We start from the raw sequence: 19,533 nt of genomic DNA, 5'->3' as shown, positions 1-19,533 counted from the left end.
CAGTTCGAAAAATACACTGCCCCGAAGAAAAACAATCTGTTCACCAGATACATGTTCCAAGAGAGGAAGCAGCAGCAAGGAGAACCTCTAGAGTCATATATAACTGACCTACGAAACCTAGTCAAAGACTGCGGGTACGATAAACCCGAAGAAATGGTCAGAGACAGAATCGTCTGTGGTATCCAGTCGCAAGAAGTCAGAGAGAAACTGCTGACAGAGGGTGACGCCCTCACGATGGATAACGCCATCTGCATCGCGACGACCCACGAAGTGACAAAACAGCATCTTGCCTCCATGGCAGCAAGCGGTGAAACCATTGACGCCATCAGGAGGAAGAGACACAGCCCTCAAAACAGCCACCGGCAGAGCGGCCAGAATGACACTTTCAAGTGCAGAAACTGCGGAGGGAAGCACGGACGAAAGGAATGTCCAGCTTTCGGCAAACAATGCCTGTTCTGCAAGAAAACGAACCATTTCGCAAAAGTCTGCCTTGCAAAGAAGAAAGGAGAGAAGAAAATACACAGCATCAATGAAGAAGACGACGAAGAATCAGTCTACATCGACGCCATTACCAGTGGCAAAGATCAGCCAAATGCAGCATACACAAATGTCGACACAAACACAGGGGACACCGTCCGGTTCAAGCTCGACACAGGAGCCCAGGTGAATGTACTCCCATCAACGGTGTACGAAAAACTCACTGAGAAGCCTGCGCTCCAGCCAAATGACAACAAACTCTACGGCTACACAGGACAACAGCTGCATGTCAAGGGCAAGATCACAATGGAGTGCACCTACAAAAGAAATACATACAAGGGCACTTTCCACATTGTAGACACCCCCGCCAGCTCCCAACCAATCCTGGGACTGCAAGCCTGCATACAACTAGGCGTCATCAAGATGATCCTAGCCATCGGCACCACTCCTCCCATGACAGAAGCCAGCGTCATCGACCAGCACGGCCAACTCTTCAAAGGATTAGGAGAACTGGAAGGAGAGGTGACCATACACCTGAAGGAGGAAGCAACGCCCGTCGTACATCCACCACGCCGAGTCCCACACGCAGTGAAAGACAGGCTGAAAGAAGAACTCCATAGCATGGAACAACAAGGCATCATTTCCAAAGTCACCACCCCAACAGACTGGGTAAACTCGCTGGTCGTCGTCGAGAAACCAAATGGAAAGCTGAGGATCTGCTTAGACCCAAGGGACCTCAACGCCGCCATTAAGCGACCACACTACCCCATGCCGACTTTGGAAGACGCACTCTCGAAGATGACAGGCGCCAAATATTTCTCAAAGCTAGACGCGAAATGTGGATACTGGCAGATGAAGCTCACCGAGGAATCATCATACCTCACCACATTCAACACTCCCTTTGGTCGCTACAGATTCAACAGGCTTCCATTCGGAGTCATCAGCGCTCAAGACGATTTCCAGAGGAAGATGGACGAGATCTTCGAAGGAATACCTGGAGTCACACCCTTAGTTGACGACGTCATCGTCTCTGGCAAGACACGAGAAGAACACGACGCCAATCTCTGACACACACTCAACAGAGCAGCCTCCAAGAACCTGAAACTGAACCCAGAAAAGCTGACAGTCGGAGCCCAAGAAGTTGAATACTTTGGCCACCTCATCACCGCTGAGGGTCTGAAACCTGATCCCGCCAAAGTAAAGGCAATCCAAGACATGCCCCCACCCAACGACAAGAAAGAGCTTCACACTATGCTGGGGATGATCACATACCTAGCAAAGTTTGCCCCACAGCTGTCAGAGACAACCAAGCCGATGAGAGACCTGCTCAAAGAAGACGTCAAGTTCATCTGGGATGAACAGCAACAAGCTGCCCTGCAGAAGGTCAAGAACGCAATCACGAGCAAACCGATCCTATCCTTTTTTGACCCGAAGAAGGAAGTCAGACTCGAGGTCGATGCCAGCAAATCTGGACTTGGAGCTGCAATCTTCCAAGACGGCAACCCTGTGGCCTTCGCCTCGAAATCCTTGACCTCGGCGGAAGAAAACTACGCCCAAATAGAGAAAGAACTGTACGCGATACTTTTTGGCTGCCGCCGATTCCACCAGTACCTCTACGGCCGTGAAGTGCTTGTCCACTCTGACCACAAGCCACTGGAGAGCATCACAAAAAAGCCCCTGGCAGCCGCACCACCCAGACGTCAGCGCATGCTTCTACAGCTCCAGAAGTACAGCCTGAAGATCGTACACGTCCCCGGAAAGAGTATCCCTGTCGCCGACACTCTTTCCCGGAAGTTCATTCCTGCCGAGCCTGGGGATGACACTGAAGCTGACCTCAACATCCAGGTACACAGCGTCATCAATAACCTGCCAGTCAGCGACAAAAAGATGGAAGAGCTGCGTATCGCAACGCGAGACGACCAAGAACTCCATCAGCTGAAGGCAGCCATACAAAATGGCTGGCCTGATGAACGGCAAGAATGTCCACCCAAGATACAAGAGTTCTACAATCACCGAGACGAATTATCCATCATCGATGGCATCATCTTCAAAGGAGAGAAAATCCTCGTCCCACTCGCTCTTCGTCCCGAAATGCTGGCCAAAATCCACTCCAGTCATCTCGGCATTGAAAAGACCAAGCAGAGGGCCCGAGAAATTCTGTTTTGGCCAGGAATGTCTACAGAAATCCACAAAACTGTCGCCTCCTGTCCTATTTGCATCCAGAAACAGAACTCCAATCCCAAAGAACCTCTCCTACCCCACACTGTCCCAACCCGTCCCTGGCAGAAGATCGGCACTGATCTCTTCACCTGGGAGAAGAAAGACTTCATGGTGACAGTTGATTACTACAGCCGATATTTTGAAGTCGACGAGCTGACCACGACCACATCTGCCACCATCATCCGGAAGCTGTCCTCACACTTCGCAAGACATGGCATCCCCGAGACGCTTATGAGCGACAACGGACCCCAGTTTGGCTCAGAAGAGTTCCAGCAATTTGCAGTCAGCTGGGATTTTCAGCACACAACATCCAGTCCTGGTTACCCACAGTCCAACGGCCTAGCAGAAAAGACAGTCCATACTGTCAAGGACATCATGACCAACGCCAAGGCCAGTGGCACCAGCGCTCTACAAGCGATCCTGGAATATCGCAACACTCCAGTCGACAACCTGGCTTCCCCAGCCCAACTCCTGATGGGTAGACAACTGCGCTCTATCCTGCCCACCACCAAGCAGCACCTGCAACCCAAAACCATCAGACCTGCAGATGTCAGCGCCAGACGTAACGAGAAGCAGACCAAGATGAAGCAGTACTACGACCGCAGTTCCAGACCCCTACCACCAGTGAAGCCCGGCGACGCTGTACACGTCCAGCTGAAGAAGGGAAACGACTGGCAGCCAGCCACCGTCACCGCCTGCAGCAGCCAGCCACGATCCTTCGTGGTGCAAACCAGCAACGGCAGCACCTACCGCCGCAACCGCCGGTTCCTGAAGAAGTCCAGACTGCCTTCACCGCCACCAACACCAGAGCCGGTCAGCCCAACAGCAGCCCCAGCAGTCTCCAAGCCTGTACCAACTGATGTCCAGTCCGATGTGCCACCAGCCCCGCCAGCGCCCAGTGCCTACACCACCAAGTCAGGCCGTCGTGTCAAAGCACCAGCCAAAATGGACATGTAGTTCTCACCAGTTTACTGCGGTGCACCATCATTTCTTGAAATGATTGAATGTTAGACAACAAACACACATGTACAAACATGCAAACGCCTTACACTAGGACTGTGCTATGTTTGTTTTTTTAAACGGACACTGTTGAAGGATGCTATTGACTAATACCGACCCGCATCAAATTTCCTTTGTGTAAAGACACTGCTGAAAGACACTGTGTTGAACTGCAAGCACGCATCAATATTTCTGTGACTGTGTGCTAAGACAATAATAAGTGTAATCAATGTCTCATTACCTACAGTATTATTGCAAACAATTATAATTGCCATTCTAATACCAGACAGTATTAATGCTAACTCTATGTGAAAAAAAAATCTAGTCAATTCATTATTTTACATATTATGGTAACTTTCATTTGAAAGAAATGGAGATGTAACATTCTGCTAAAACATAATCTATGTTTTATGTCCAATACCAAATATCTGTACATGGGAGATAACCACCTACTTTACATGTACTATAACCAGAAGAGTGGTTCCCCCTCTTCCCTAACTAAGATGGCTGAATAAACACACATGTATTTTACCTCTGTCTCCTGAGTCCACAATCCGAGCGAATCCTTCATAACACACACACCACCAAACATTACAAATTCTAGACCCTATTCAGTGCCCCAAGGCCGCACTGATCAGTTTAGGAACTCCTTTTTTGTGAAGACGGCACAAGACTGGAATCTACTTGAGGACAATACTGTAACCTCCAAAAGCATTGGCATCTTTAAAGCCAAGCTAGCAGCCGTACACCACCATTAGGCTGCCGCACTCTCCCCCGCTGCATTTACGCCAGTCTTCTGGTACCCAGCAGCGTAATCGATCAAGATCAAGAGGTGCTTTTTTCCAGACTCCCGAGTGATTCTCTCTCCCTCTCTCTCTCTCTCTCTCTCCCCCCCCCCCCCTCCCCTAAAAATACAGAAGATTCAACTAGCTGTGAACTAATGTTAAACAAACGGAAGACCTGCACAGGTTACTATAGTTACTTGAAGAACAAAATTACCGCATGAATTTCATTCATTGCTAATGCTAAGGTGCACCTTTGATGTTTTTTCAGGATTCTGGTGGGTGCCCCTAGAGCAGAAGATGCATTCCTTGCCAACGGCACCATACAGCAACCAGGCGCCCTGTTCCAGTGTAACTGGCAGTACCGCAGCAGTTGTCGACCAGTCATCATTGACCAGACAGGTCAGTCACTCTCTGTCTTATAAGTTCTTTTATTAATATTACGGAGAGGTTTATGGGTGGCGCATTACTGTCACTGCATGTGTTCTTTCTTTCATGAGTGATAGCAGCCGAAATTTCCTTGTGCAAATTCTCTGAGTCATTAAGTGCACTAAAGTTACAAAAATATTAATTAAAGAAAAATTACTGAAAGTTTTCAATTTATTTCACAGGATTACAAGCAAGATGGCTGCATGCATCTAGATAGCCGCATGATCAAACTGTACGAAATGAACTTATAGAAACACAAGTTATAAGAACTCAAAGAAAAACTTATAAGAACTTATAACAAATTCTTATAGAATCTTATACCCAAATAAGGGTATAAGAGTTGTCAGGATTTTAAATGCAAATGAGGTAAAACTTATAAGGAAAAATATAGGGATGTGCAAAACAATCCTTATAAGTTTTTCTTTTAGTTCATATAAAATAATAATTAGAATCCTTATTAGTTCTTATAAGAACTGAGCAAACATTCCTTATAAGTTTTACCTCATTTGCAAAAATGTACAATATATATCTTTGTGGCTTTGAATGAATAGAAACAAGAGACTGCAGGTGACAAGAACAAGATAACAATGAAAGTGTACTCGCCAGTACCAGAAACACTTGACGAACAATAAAAACACAGACCGGTTTCGACGATTGAGCTGTCTGCCCTCTTATTTACTGATTTCATTTTTCTCTTTCTGTCGTCTCTCCTTATTTTATTAAGTGTAGCTGATGAAGACAATCGTCGAAACCGGTCTGTGTTTTTATTGTTTATGGCTTTGTTTTGATGACAAAGAAATGTGTCATTTTATTGATCTTGTGCATGTCAGATCATCCACGTTATTAATGTTCATTTTTTTTTCCAGGAAATGAAAAACAGGTCATTCCAAAGCATAAAAATATTACAGTTCTGAATAAGAAGGATTTCCAGTGGCTGGGAGCAACGGTGGATGTCAACTATTATGGCAATGAAAATGTTGTGGTAAGTCATATAGTTTTTTTTTTTTTTTTTTTTTTTTTTTATTCAATTAATAAAACACTAGATAACAAACATGGTATTTTCTGTTTGCACACATACTCTCTCATTTACATGCGGTTCAGAAAAACTTGTACATTATACAAGAGGACTAAAAATAGTCATACGTGAAAAAAATATACGTGTCAACATGTGTAGCATCAAAATGATCATATGTCATCATATATTGATCTTTTTTTTTTAAACAATATTCGCATCATAATGTATGGCTGTCTTTACATTATATCAAAGAAAATAAACAATAGTTTGTTTTTAATTAATAAAACTTCAGACTAACGAAATCTCAAAACAACATGATTTCCAAAAATAATTTCCAGTGTTAATCGTGAATCGGTTTTTTTAAAAATGCTTACGCACATCTTTGCGATTAAAATAATGTGATTAATCTTCTTCATATTTTTGCTGTTACTTTTTATACCAAAAAGCACATCTGTAACATTCAACCTAATTCTTTCACCAATGTTTACTAAAATGTACATTTCAATATATTTCCAAAACCTGAGCACTGTTGGGCACTCAAAGAAAAAATGCTCCAATACATCAAGTTCATCCTTACAATATGTACAGTTTTTATCAGCCTTCACTTTCATTTTACACAATAAAATATTAGTTGGATAAATGTTTTGCAATATTTTCCAATGCAATACACGTAATCGAACTTCACTAGTGACAGTGGCTGCTAAGTTCCAATTCTTTTCGTCAATTTCAAATCCTAATTTTCTTCTCCAAAATCCTTCTGAACAGGGTTGGCTGTATTGTTTTCCTACCAGAATCTTTCGAATTTCTTTTACTGATTTAACTTTTTTCCCACAGAAGGTCGGAATGTCACAGACTGAACAATTTACATCGTTTATATCGACATTTCTTAAAAGGAGATGTACAGCTATTCGAACAACATTGTACTCAAGCAATCTATTTGCAGTGTAGCCAGTTCTTTCACACACTTCTTCATAGGTAGAAAAACGTCCATTCTCACACACATCGCTCACATACATTATACCACTTTTAATCCAATCCGCAAAAAAGAGTGGGTTTCCTTGACAAATTATATCTTTGTTGTTCCACAACAAACCGGAAACAGAATTACCATTATTATCGACTTGATTGTTATCAAGCCATGCCTTCAACACAGCGGACCAAAATTCCGATTTAATACTGTCCAATCCTTTAAATGGTTTGCTATTAATGTTCGCAAAAAAAACACTCAAAGCGACTCCCAAAACGGAAAAACAGTGCTTTTGGGAGCCATGACCATTTCTGGTCTTCATTAGACAGAGTTAGGTTCACAACCCAGCTTAACAAAAAGGAACACTGCATCTGACGCAAATCAATCATGTTTAATCCACCTTGCTTTACTTCGTTACATAAAACAGTTCTTTTCACCTTTTCAAATGCTTTCCTGTTGCAGTCTTTTTTGCGCCACACGAAGCGAAACATTAACCTATTAATTTCAGTTAGAACGTCGTCTGGTACAATCAGCGCCTGCATTATATAGACAAAATGTGGCAGAATAAACGTTTTGAATACACAGACTTTACCAATAATGCTCAAATTCCTTTTCTCCCACACGCAGATGAGCCTTTTTGCAACATTCACTCTCTCTTCCCAATTCTCTTTCACTTTTGACGCACGCATATAATTACAGAAATACACACCTAGAATTTTCATTTTGTCTGTACATGCAAAACCGCAACACTCATTCCTACAATTCTTCCGCGACCCAAACCACATTAGTTTGGATTTTTGGTGATTTATGTTCAAACCTGATATTTCTGAAAATTTACCAATCAAAGCCAGGGCTTGGAACATGTCATGTTCATCTTGCAAAAACAATGTAACATCATCAGCATACAACAATAATTTCAAAACTTTATTCATATCTCCGTTGTTCCATAATGACATACCCTTTATATTTTTGGCCTCTCGAATTTTGATTGCTAACAATTCAACTGCTAATACGAAGGCTAGTGCGGAAAAAGGACACCCTTGCCTTATTCCGGAATCAATATTAAAAAATTCAGATAACCAACCACAATAGTTTACACAACTTTTTGCGTTTTTCATCAAAACATCAACCCATTTCACAAAATCAGTTCCAAAACCAAATTTTTCAAACATCTTCAACATAAACTCTTTGGAGATGCAATCAAATGCATGAAAAAAGTCAATTGACACCATCAATCCAGGCTTATTATGTAAATCTGCATGTTCTAAAACATCATCAACTAATCGCAATAAGGTTGAGACACGTCTACCTTTTATATACCCAACTTGATCCTCATTCACAACACTCCCTACAACATCAGAGAGCCGAAGAGCTAAACATTTCGCTAATAACTTATAATCTGTATTGGTCAGTGAAATAGGTCTCCAATTCTTTAAATCATTTCTTGATAAATCCTTCCCTTTATGAATCAGTGTAATTGCCGCTTTACACTGTGAATTAGATAGAGTTCCATTCTTAAAAGCAGAGTTAAAAGACGCAAGTATATACCTTTTTAGGCTCCTCCAAAAAAACTTATAAAACTCAACTGTTAATCCATCAATTCCAGGCGCAGAACCATTATTCATACGCTTTAGAGCTGACAAAACTTCTCCTTCTACCACTTCCCCTTCACAGCTGTCTTTCTGCTGATCATTTATTTTTAAAACCTTTGTTCCATCCAAAAAAGTGTCAATTTTTAAGCTCATGTTTCCCTCATCAATTTTCCGTTTATACAAATCAGCAAAATACGTTTTTTGGACGAGAATAATATCTTCTTGCGTTGTAACAATTCGTCCGTTATCATCTTTTACACTTTCCATTATTTTTGCGTTTGCTCTCGCCTTTTCTAACCCAAGAAAAAAAGGTGTGTTCCTTTCACCCTGCTCGATCCATTTAACTCTTGCACGCACCTGTGCTGCACGAGATTTACGCTGCTCTAACAGTTCTAACTGCAGCTTGACCTTCTGCCGTTTACCTTGCGTTTGAATACAGTCAGGGGAGATCCCAAGGGTTTTATCCAACTCATTTAATTCACCATACAGTTTTGCAACATCATTTTTAATTTCAAAACTTTTAAACTTACTAAAATTTTGGGAAAAATCCTTGATTCTCATTTTCAATAATTCCCAACCAAGTTGACAATCCTCTTCATCATCAAGTTGAAATGTGTCAAACATTTTGTTCATTTGATCAACAAAGCTCCCATCATGCAACAGAGAATTATTAAATTTCCAATAACCCTCTCCTCTTACGACATCAGATAGTTTAATATGAATACTACAGCCTCTGTGGTCTGACGTCGCAACAGAGATTATGTCACAATCAACAATCTTTTCAAACACACTTAAGCTACTAAAAACGTAGTCAAGTCTTCTTGCCACAAATGGAATATTTTTTGACCATGTAAATTCTTTTCTATCTAAATTATGCATTCTCCATACATCGTATAAATCACATTCATTCACCAGGTCATTAAATTGTTTCACAACAACGTTTGAATGTTTCTCTCCACTTATTATGTCGAGCTCATTACTCATGACACAATTAAAATCTCCACACAACACAAGTCATATAGTTAAATACATTGTGTGTGTGTGTGTGTGTGTGTGTGTGTGTGTGTGTGTGTGTGTGTGTGTGTGTGTGTGTGTGTGTGTGTGTGTGTGTGTGTGTGTGTGTGTGTGTGTGTGTGTGAGTGAGTGTGAGTGTGTTTGGGTGTTGGATGCAGAATATGTGAGTAAAATCATTAGTGTTTACTAAATTACTATGGTGCATGTTCGGATTTTAGTGCTGGTTATAATTTACATCTTTGTTAATAGACTTCTTTATTACATGTATTCTATATTGCTACAGAGCACATTAATTTTAGTCAAAGTGAAGTAGATAAAAATCAGAGAGAGTTATTGCATTTTGGATAATTCTTGTAGCAGTTTTTTTTTTATAACTTTCTTTTTGTTTGTCTTTTTTCTTTTTCTTCTTTTGTTTTTGTGTTTGATCACTTCTCAGTACCCCCTTTTTAAGACCCTCAATTTAAGATTTCCTCCTTTTTAAGACTCTCCTTTTTAAGACTCCTTTCTAAGATGTTCTGTTCATAACCTCTGTAATTACATCCACTTTAACTTTAAGAGAAATAAGACTTCCTCCATTTTAAGACTGGATTTGCTCCGATTTAGTTAAGGTTGTAAAAGGGGGGGTTTCACAATATATTATTTAACATAGTGTTTGCATAATTTGTATTGCAGGTCTGCGCTCCAAGATGGAAGGACGCAGAGCATGAGATCCAGGGCCACATCTTCATGAACGGCATGTGTTACGAGTCGAGCAAGGAGCTGGACTTCAATCCCAGCAGCCCCTGGCCTGTGCTGGACAACCTACGCATGCAGATCCACACTCATGGTCACTTGGTGTATGGCATGGGAAGCGTCGGCACCTCTGCTCAGTATTCAAAGGTGTGGGAGGGGGTGATGCAGTTGTTCCCCTTGTCACAGCAGCTGCTCTGCAGAGTTGTCTGTCTTGAGCGCTGTGCTATTTATAGTGCAAGTGTTCAATGGGCGGTTCTGGTGAGGTTATGCCCCCTCTTTCTTTCGGCTGGTAACTGGCGCCACCTCGCAGCAAGATCACACGAGAAAGGAAAAAAAACTTGCATTGGTCCCAAATAGCATATTGGTTTGGTAACAGTTCATGTGTTAGTCGTGCATTTTATACGGTAAACAGACAATGGTCGGTTCTGGTGAGGTTATGCCCCTTCTTTCTTTCGGTTGGTAACTGGCGCCACCTCGCGGCAAGATTACAGGAGTTGTCTCGCGTTATCACCCCAGAAGCGCTCATTGCGTTCAGCAAAGCTGATTTTTGTCAGGTGTTTGATAAGCTCTTTGACTGGCTTTGCCTTCAATCGTAATTCAGGTGCTTCATCTGCTTGGTTACATATATATATAGAAACCAAGGACTACTACTAATAGAAACCCATTCCCTTAATGTGCCAGCTTTGGTCATGAAAAATAAAAATTGTAAAGGTTTTGGTATAAACCCTTTGCTATGGTTCAAGTTAATTTTTGTTAGTTTTAATTTACTAAACAAATGGTTGTTTTGTTGGCAATTGTGTCACGAGAGTCTTTTTATTTCAGTCAGATCTCAGTTTATCATTTTGTGTCAGCTTTCTTTACCAGCAGGTTATTAATTTTGAGCTCAATCTGCATGTGTTTCCATGTGAAGCGCATACTTACAGAAATGAATTGCTGAAAAAAATGTTCTCTTTGAATTTGTCACCAGGATGGTTCGTTCTTGCTGTTTGGTGCCCCTGGCTTAAACGACTGGACAGGTAAAGTTTCCCCCCCCCCCCCCCCCCCCTTTTCCCGTCGTGATATAACCTTGAACGGTTGAAAACAACGTTAAACACCAAATAAAGAAAGAAAGACAGGTAAAGTTGTAGTTAATGAATCTCTTGATTGTGGTGTATGTTGCCCTGAGTCCAGAGGAGACAAGTGTTTTATACAGCTGTTTGCTAATTGCTGAATGTGTGCTTTTCTTACTAGTGATTCATACGTGTGAATAGTTCCAACAAAGAGTAAAGTATTGACAAAAATCAGATAATGCAGCTCATAATTGTGCATTTAAAAAAAAAATGATGTTGCACTTTTTTCTTTTGTCTTTCTTCATCTTGCTAGTTTATTTGCTTGTTTCATTGATGATATTTTCTATTCTGTTGTGCCTGCATGTATAATGAACACCTTTCATTGTGTTCATTTCAGGTGGTTATGTTCGAGTGTCAGGAGGACTCCAGTCTCGTCCCAAAATCTTTGAGCCACCGAGGGCATTGCACAACAACTCCTACATAGGTAGGCTTCCGGGTTTATACACTGACTTTTCAAACACAACTTTTTGAAAATTGTGTCTTTTGGACTTACAGTGAATCCCCACTTATATAACCTAAACATTGAATAGTTTTTTTAAATCCTGAGAAAATCAGGTCTTAAAATGGAGGGAGTCTTAAGATGGGTGTACATTTGCTTAGGTTGTCAACAGAACATCTGCTTAGGCAGGTTCTTGAAATGGTGAAGTGTAAATGGGGTGGGGGCCAGGTTCACCTGCAGTGAAACAGGCACTGAGGGTGTTTTTTTTACTGATTACAGAGACAATATGCTCTCAAACATTGGTTTTTCAATATCATTCTCTCTTCAAAAACTTACCTTGCTCTTTAAAAATGTATGTTAATTTCTGTTTGCTTGTAAAGGAAATGGCAGATGTATGATGTTTTAATACTGAAGTCTTCGGGGGGGGGAAAAAACCCAGAGGCTGCAACAAATTATTTAGCATGGAAACAGTATCTTTCCATCTTTGTGCCTTGGCATGAGTGTGTCATTGCTCATACAGTCCATCCATACCTTTTTGTGCCTTGGCATGAGTGTGTCATTGCTAATACAGTCGAACCTGCCTTTGCGATCACCTTTTGAAAGCGACCACCTTCCCACAACGACCATTCCAAAAGATCCCAGACGAGTTTTTATTTTGAAAATACACCTTTCCATAGCGACCACCTGTCCATAACGACTACTTTTGGTTGGTCCCTTTGATTGTGGTAACAGACAGGTTCGATTGTATTACTCATTGCACTGTGGGTTGTTTCAGGGTACTCCATAACAACGGCCCAGCTGACAACCGATGCTGTTCACACTATCGTGGGAGGACCCAGAGGGAACAATAGCGGCAAGGTCAGTCGACGATACGTCAGCAACATTTGATGGTCATGACTTGCCATTCTTTATTTACTTGGTCATAGTTTATTAGTGCTGTACAATGCTTTTCCCCTTTTAACTCATTGTCTCCCAGGTACGAATATATATATCCGTACCCACTCATATGGCTCTATGACTGTTAGCTTCAGTCGCTTCCTGTAACGTTGATCTAACGCCTGCATTCAAGTGTGTTGATACACAGTTACTAAACAGTTACTACAATTCTGAGTGACCTGCTGCAGCACAGCTGGTCTCGGCTTAAAAAAACTTGGTCAACATAGGTGGGGGAGAAAGTGTAAAGACCTCCCAAAATCAGCGAATTATTAACATTAAGATGGGGGTTCTGCTACAATTATTGTTATACAGGTACTGTCATAAAAAAACTGAGGCAAAAAACCTCCTGTTTTTGACAAGTTTAAATGACATTGGAATGAATGCTTTAGATGGGGTACGAAAGTTGTCGCAATATATTTTTCCACACTTTATATAGCTTCAAGTGTGTGTCCATGTATGTGAGTGAAAAGGAAAGAGATAAAATCATAAATACACTGACACGTCTGATGCTGTAATGGCTCTGTTTCATTCATTCTGTTCTGTGTAGTTGCTGCTCCTATTCACTGTGTAATGTGGTTATCATATTCTGATCTTTCAGGTCATTGGCTACAGTCACAAGTTTGACGTGGTGTTAGTGAAAGAGGGTGAACAGGTAAGCCTAGGTGTGTTTCTTGATTTCTTTGGGTTGTGTGTGTTGCTGGATGAGGTACCTGCGAGTCTGCATGTGTGTGTGTGTGCTGATCTGTGTGTGAGTGAGGCAGAGAGAGTGTTTTTTTATGCTGTCTGTGGGACAAAGGAACTGATACAAATCTTACAAAGTTTACATACACACAGTAACTCTCACTTACTTTTGTTGCACATGTTGTATGCTTTAAGAGTGCTTACGTCCCTTTGTTTCTCAGATGTTTATAAAATAGTGCTCTGCCTCATTTCTTTAAGGTTCTTTTTATTCTGTTGTAGTTTGGTTCTTACTTCGGCGCAGCTCTCTGTGCCGCTGACCTCAATGGAGACAATCTGGACGATTTGTTGGTGGGGGCGCCCATGTATTCAGAACAATATGACGAAGGCAGAGTCTACGTCTACATCAACAAAGAGTTTGTGAGTCCTCACTGTAGTAATATGAGGTGTGTCACCACCCACCCTCTCCTTACTGACCGCTTTCCTTGCTTTCCCACGGTCTGGTACCATCAGTCAAAATAAGAGTACATTATGCACCAGAGACTTTCCTGTCAGCACAGCATCCTCATGGTTCACTCTGTGTTAAGCTCTGATACTGTGTGGTTGCTTTTCCTTTATGCTCTACTCTAGTGAATAAACCTGTAGAATAGATATTCGTCTGATGTTCTACTGATGCGGCTGAGAGTGTGAACCATGCTATAGCCTCCGAATATCAATATCATCATAAACACCAAACATCATATTATTACTCTCACACACTTCTTCTTCTTCTTCATTCGCTTCTTCAGACGTCCAAAAGGACGTATGAAAGTTGCCATTCCTCTTCAGAGCCATAACACACTAAACCACCTTTTAGATAAGACAATGTGCATAGCTGGTATGCAGGAGTGGAGGTTTGAGACTATAGTCTAAAATAAACTGCACCCTTTAAGCAGTCTATGCTGGACTAAGGACTCTAAACTTGACTCCTGTATACAGGCCCTGGAGTGTAACAGAGGCCGACCTGCGGCTAACATCAAAACACAGACTTCTGTGAGTGTGCTTGTGCTCTCACTCACTCACATGCACACACACACACACACGCACACCTTGCTTCAGGATCTGTGAAATATTGTCATAGAGACAAAAAGGAGCTGATTTTATCCTCACATATGTGCGAATAACAAAACAAAACAAAAAAGAAACCAAGGTTCTGCTCCAAGCTTCATATATTTCTCTGTCTGTCTGTTTCATCTGTGTCTGCTAATATTTAAACAAACAAGCTAACAAGAAGTATTCTACTGGTTCAATATGAACATTTTGTTTCAGTTTAATCTGGACTTTTTAGCTCCGGCCCTCTCTGGGAGCAACACGCCAGGCGCACGCTTCGGTTCGACCATCGTCAACATGAGGGACATCAACAACGACGGCTTCCATGGTACATTAGCTTTCGTCCAGAATCATCATTCCACCAGATTTAGACAAGGATTGACGGGCGAAGTGGCGCAGTGGTAAAACGTCGGCCTCCTAATCAGAAGGTCGTGAGTTCGAATCCCGGCCGTGGCTGCCTGGTGGGTTAAGGGTGGAGATTTTTCCGATCTCCCAGGCCACCTTATGTGCTGACCTGCTAGTGCCTTATCCCCCTTCGTGTGTACACTCAAGCACAAGACCAAGTGCGCACGGAAAAGATCCTGTAATCCATGTCAGAGTTCGGTGGGTTATAGATACACGAAAATACCCAGCATGCTTCCTCCGAAAGCGGCGTATGGCTGCCTAAATGGCGGGGTAAAAACGGTCATACACATAAACCCCCACTCGTGCAAAAAACACGAGTGTACGTGGGAGTTTCAGCCCATGAACGCAGAAGAAGAAGAAGAAGAAGAAGACAAGGATCATACTACCCCTCTTTTATGACCACCCAGTTTTTTTGTTTTTTTGTTTTTAAGACTTCCTCCCTTTTAAGATCCTGTTTTCTCACACTTTATGTTCACACCATCTGTAAATTTACCCCCATTTTAAGACTTCTTCCTTTTAAAGACTTGATTTTCTCGCATTGTTGGTGGGGGGTTCCACTGTCTTTTACCATCATAAAATGTACAGAAACATTCTTGAGCAGCTGGAGCCTTTCACTATGACCTGTGCTAGTTTGACAGGCGCAGTACCTTTAGCAATACTCTAAAGTCAAGGGAGTGTTTCATGCCATATTTCTCCCCCGAAAGCGGCGTACGGTTGTCTGAATGGCAGGGTAGAAACGGCCATACACGTTAAAAAAAATTAAAAAATTATTCGAAAACATGAGTGAACATGGGAGTTTCAGCCCATGAACGAAGAAGAATAAGAAGAATGTCGTAAGAAGAAGTCTTCAGTAGTGTTTTTGATTTATTACAACAAAATGTGTGTCATCCACCAGATGTGGCGATCGGTGCTCCATATGAAGCCACCACAGGGGTGGTGTATATCTACAACGGAGCCAAAACTGGCCTGTACCTCAAGTTCTCCCAGCGTATCGTTGGAAGCGACATTGATCCTGGCTTGAGGGCCTTTGGCTACGCAATCTCACGATCATGGGACATTGATGGAAATTATTATGCAGGTAAGTTCATGTATTTATAGGTGTTTGCACAGCTTGTAAATCTTGCTTCCTGAAGAAAAAAAAGGAGGAGGAGGGGATCAAGAGAGGGAAGAGATTTTCTTTAGCACTAAGAGGAAACACGAATAAGAGAGAGGAGTATAGATGTAGGGAGAATGACAACAAAAACAACAAAGTTACTGAGCCATCATGCATCATGCATACATTTGGTCTGTGCATAATATTTTTCTGGTAGATATTGTGGCAAGATCTGTGTTTCTGCTAACTTCTACAGATTCTTTGGAAGAAGCAGGCGCGTTTTCAGATAGACACAGAGAGTGCAACCTTTGCAAAAAAAATATCCGGGCTGTTTGTAAATCAAACAACAAGAAAACAAAAACAGAAAACTGTTCAAACACATATGATTACAGTTCTGCACAGCTCAACATTCGAGAATGTTCCTCATCTTGATGCTTACTTGTTTCAGATATTGTAGTGGGAGCCTACGGGTCAGAGGTTTGTAAACACAAGGAAACAGAGTTAAAAAACAAAGGATTACTGTACTCACTGATAAAAGAACGACACAAGACGATACGAATTTTCGCATATGAAAGTCACAGTCACTTCGTTGTTTAGACAAGGAAACGGACCAAAACAACCTGTACTAACACCTATGATTAGTGTTTTGTACAGCATCAAAATCCTCATCTTGATGCTTACTTGTTTCAGATATTGTAGTGGGAGCCTACGGGTCTGACAGAGCAGTCTTGCTACGCACCCGGTCAGTGCTGGACCTCCAGGCCAGATTCACCATCTCTCCGTCAAAAGTGTCCCACGCCAAGCCAGCCTGTGTGTACAAGGGGAGGGGAACTCCGTGTCTGAAGGCCACCGTCTGCTTCAAGTACTCGGGCATCAACTTACCGCCTGCCACAGGTAACTGGGGCTGAAATTGGATTGAGAGTGGCACAGTGGTTAGAGCACTTGCCTCTCACGCTGGAGGTCGTGGGTTCAATCCCCACACGGGTGAATACAAATACCCGATTTTTCTAAGCGCTCTCCAGTCCTCCCAGCTGGAAATGGGTACCTGACCCTATTTAAGGCAGCTGAAGCCAAAGTACATGCCTGGATCTGTCTGTGGGCCTGTCTGTTTGTGTGTGTGTGGGGGGGGGGGGAGAGAGAGAGAGAGAACTTTGAATTTTGAACTTTATTTATTTATCGAGGTTAACAGAATAAGCAAAGTATACATGCTTTTTTTCGTCCGGCCCTTGCCCATTGAGGGTAACTCGATTAATAACAAGAAGAAATAGAAGTTAAGTTAATTACAATACAATTTATATAATTAACATGTCAAAAAATTAAAAAGACATTTCAAAATGCATTATGAATATCAAGCAATGATGTAATATTATCACATAATTATTTACTTGTTTCCAAGAGAAACAGCATGTACATTTCTTTGAAGGAAGTTTCACTGAATTGCATTTTAATTAAATCAGGAATGGAGTTCCACAATAAGGCGCCAGAATAAGAAAGACTTGATTTGTAAAGGTCAATTCTAGGGGTTGGGGTAATTAATTTGTTTAGTTTTATTGAATTATTCAGTTTGAAATTTGAGGCAATGAATGTAGGTGCATTCCCTGACATAATTCTATGCATCATTGCACCTTTGTTATAGGTAAATCTTGATTTGATAGGAAGAATCTTTAATTTTTTATAATCAGACGTAGAGAGAGATGCATTTTTTAAAAGAATTAATTTAACAGCTCGTCTATGTAAAGAGCACAGGTGTTTCAAAGTGTTTGCACTTGCAGAGTCCCACACTGTGGACGCATAATCAATAGTTGATTGAATATATGCCTGAAAAAACAGTTTCCGTGTGCGTAGGTCTAGAAAGTGTTTAATTTTTGATAACTGATATATTTTTTTAGAAGTATTTTTACAAAGTGTATCTAAATGTTTTGACCAAGACAGATTATTATTATATATATAAGACTCTTTAAGAGAGAGAGAGAGAGAGAGAGAGAGAGAGAGAGAGAGAGAGAGAGAGAGAGAGAGAGAGAGAGAGAGAGAGAGAGAGAGAGAGAGTAACTCACAGTTTAAACTTTTTGCAGTCATTCAAAAAACCATTGAGAAGCATTTGTACGTTTTTGCCACAGAGGTGAAGATGACGCTAAGGCTGGACACTTTGGAACGGCACAGAGGGGAGAGAACTCGCATGTTCCTTGTTCTGTCCGACGGCCCCAACACAGGGGAGGAGGTGGAGGAAACATCTGTGGTGGAAGAGCTGCGGCAGGATTTGTGGAGCTGTCTCAAAACGTACACCATCTATGTCAGGGTCAGTGCTTTTGCCGGGAAAATATTTAGGTGAAACTTTTCTCTTTCTTTCTTCTCTTTTTCTTCTCCTGCTTTTTTCAGGAAATAATCATAATCATGGGGTAACAAGTTGGTTTTGTTAGAATCAGTATACTTGTGCTGAGAAAATATTTGGATTAAACAGTGTCAGTTTGTAAACAGCACTAATTAAATCAAACTAAAATATTTCCTTGTAATTTCCTCTTTTTCTCTATTTCTTCAAGCATTTAATTATACAGTAGTGCATGTAAGGACACCTTTTTGGACCAGATGAAAATGTCCAAAGACTGCAAGTGCTCTGGCCTGACAGGTTTACATGGGTGCAACTCTGCCACACGCCGGCAGCCGGTTTTTGGTTTCATCGGCTGCCGATGTTTTTGTTCCAGGAGAGGTTTTTTTTGGCATTTTAAATACTAAAAAAGCTGGACCCCAACTTTTGCCGGTTTTTGGAATTTTCCAGGTTGCACCCATGGGTTTATAGTGGTACAGTGGAACCTCCTTTTTAAGACCTCCAAGAATGTAGAAAGGAGGGAGTCTTAACATGTTCGCTGCCAGGAAATATGTGTATACAAAGCACTACCTGTATTTATCTGAATTGACAACTTACAGGGTGCCCTTGATGTATTAATGAATACATTTCTTTTTCCACTGTTGTTTATTGAACGGTTTGTTGTCCTTTAAAGCAAGTTACCCAGGACGTCAACTGACATCCCACAGGCAGTGAAAGGGTTAAGGGGGGAGGGGGGGGTGATCTTAAAAGGGGGATTCCACTTTACCTGTAATGATAGTTCCATCCAGTGAGAGGACACCTCCAAGCAATAGACACCACTTGTCCCTCAGTCTGTAAACTCAACCCAAATATTCCTGTCATAAAAGAACACCTGCCGTTTAGGGACACATTGGCTAGTCCCTAGGGTTCTCTCCTGTCACAGGTATCGCTGATGTTGGTAACTTTTATAGGCCAATGGAACATGGCTTTATATGAAGATGGGTGCTCGTCAAGGGGCCTCAAATTACTAATACAGCGGAATTCCACTATATCGCGTTGCACTACATAATGAATTCGGCTAAATGGCGACGACATACTTGGACTCAGAAAATGAACAAGACCGATTTTTTTTCGATGCCAGTGACACAAATTGCGAAACATGTATATTGCGGTCTGATTGTTTACGCCCCAAAGAGCGCCTTTTAGTAGAAGTCTACTGTACCATTGAACAAAAAAAAATTTCACAAGCTAGAAT

The 19,533-nt window shown here is 41.6% G+C and overlaps 1 protein-coding gene across 1 annotated transcript in view; it reads left to right on the top strand.

The window, feature by feature from the left end:
- LOC138981925 (integrin alpha-4-like) overlaps positions 1 to 19,533 on the top strand; it is an 84,516-nt gene that overhangs the window by 55,054 nt on the left and 9,929 nt on the right. Inside the window, exons 2-13 of the mRNA XM_070355097.1 lie at positions 4,750 to 4,880; positions 5,774 to 5,889; positions 10,168 to 10,374; positions 11,195 to 11,243; positions 11,674 to 11,760; positions 12,551 to 12,633; positions 13,310 to 13,363; positions 13,672 to 13,809; positions 14,698 to 14,806; positions 15,779 to 15,961; positions 16,667 to 16,870; positions 18,094 to 18,272. Of these exons, the coding sequence (XP_070211198.1) occupies positions 4,750 to 4,880; positions 5,774 to 5,889; positions 10,168 to 10,374; positions 11,195 to 11,243; positions 11,674 to 11,760; positions 12,551 to 12,633; positions 13,310 to 13,363; positions 13,672 to 13,809; positions 14,698 to 14,806; positions 15,779 to 15,961; positions 16,667 to 16,870; positions 18,094 to 18,272 (1,540 nt within the window). The remainder of the gene's footprint in view (positions 1 to 4,749; positions 4,881 to 5,773; positions 5,890 to 10,167; positions 10,375 to 11,194; positions 11,244 to 11,673; positions 11,761 to 12,550; positions 12,634 to 13,309; positions 13,364 to 13,671; positions 13,810 to 14,697; positions 14,807 to 15,778; positions 15,962 to 16,666; positions 16,871 to 18,093; positions 18,273 to 19,533) is intronic.

Source organism: Littorina saxatilis, linkage group LG12, assembly GCF_037325665.1.
Source record: "Littorina saxatilis isolate snail1 linkage group LG12, US_GU_Lsax_2.0, whole genome shotgun sequence".
NCBI lineage: Eukaryota > Metazoa > Mollusca > Gastropoda > Littorinimorpha > Littorinidae > Littorina > Littorina saxatilis.
This window is presented reverse-complemented; position numbering and strand designations above follow the sequence as displayed.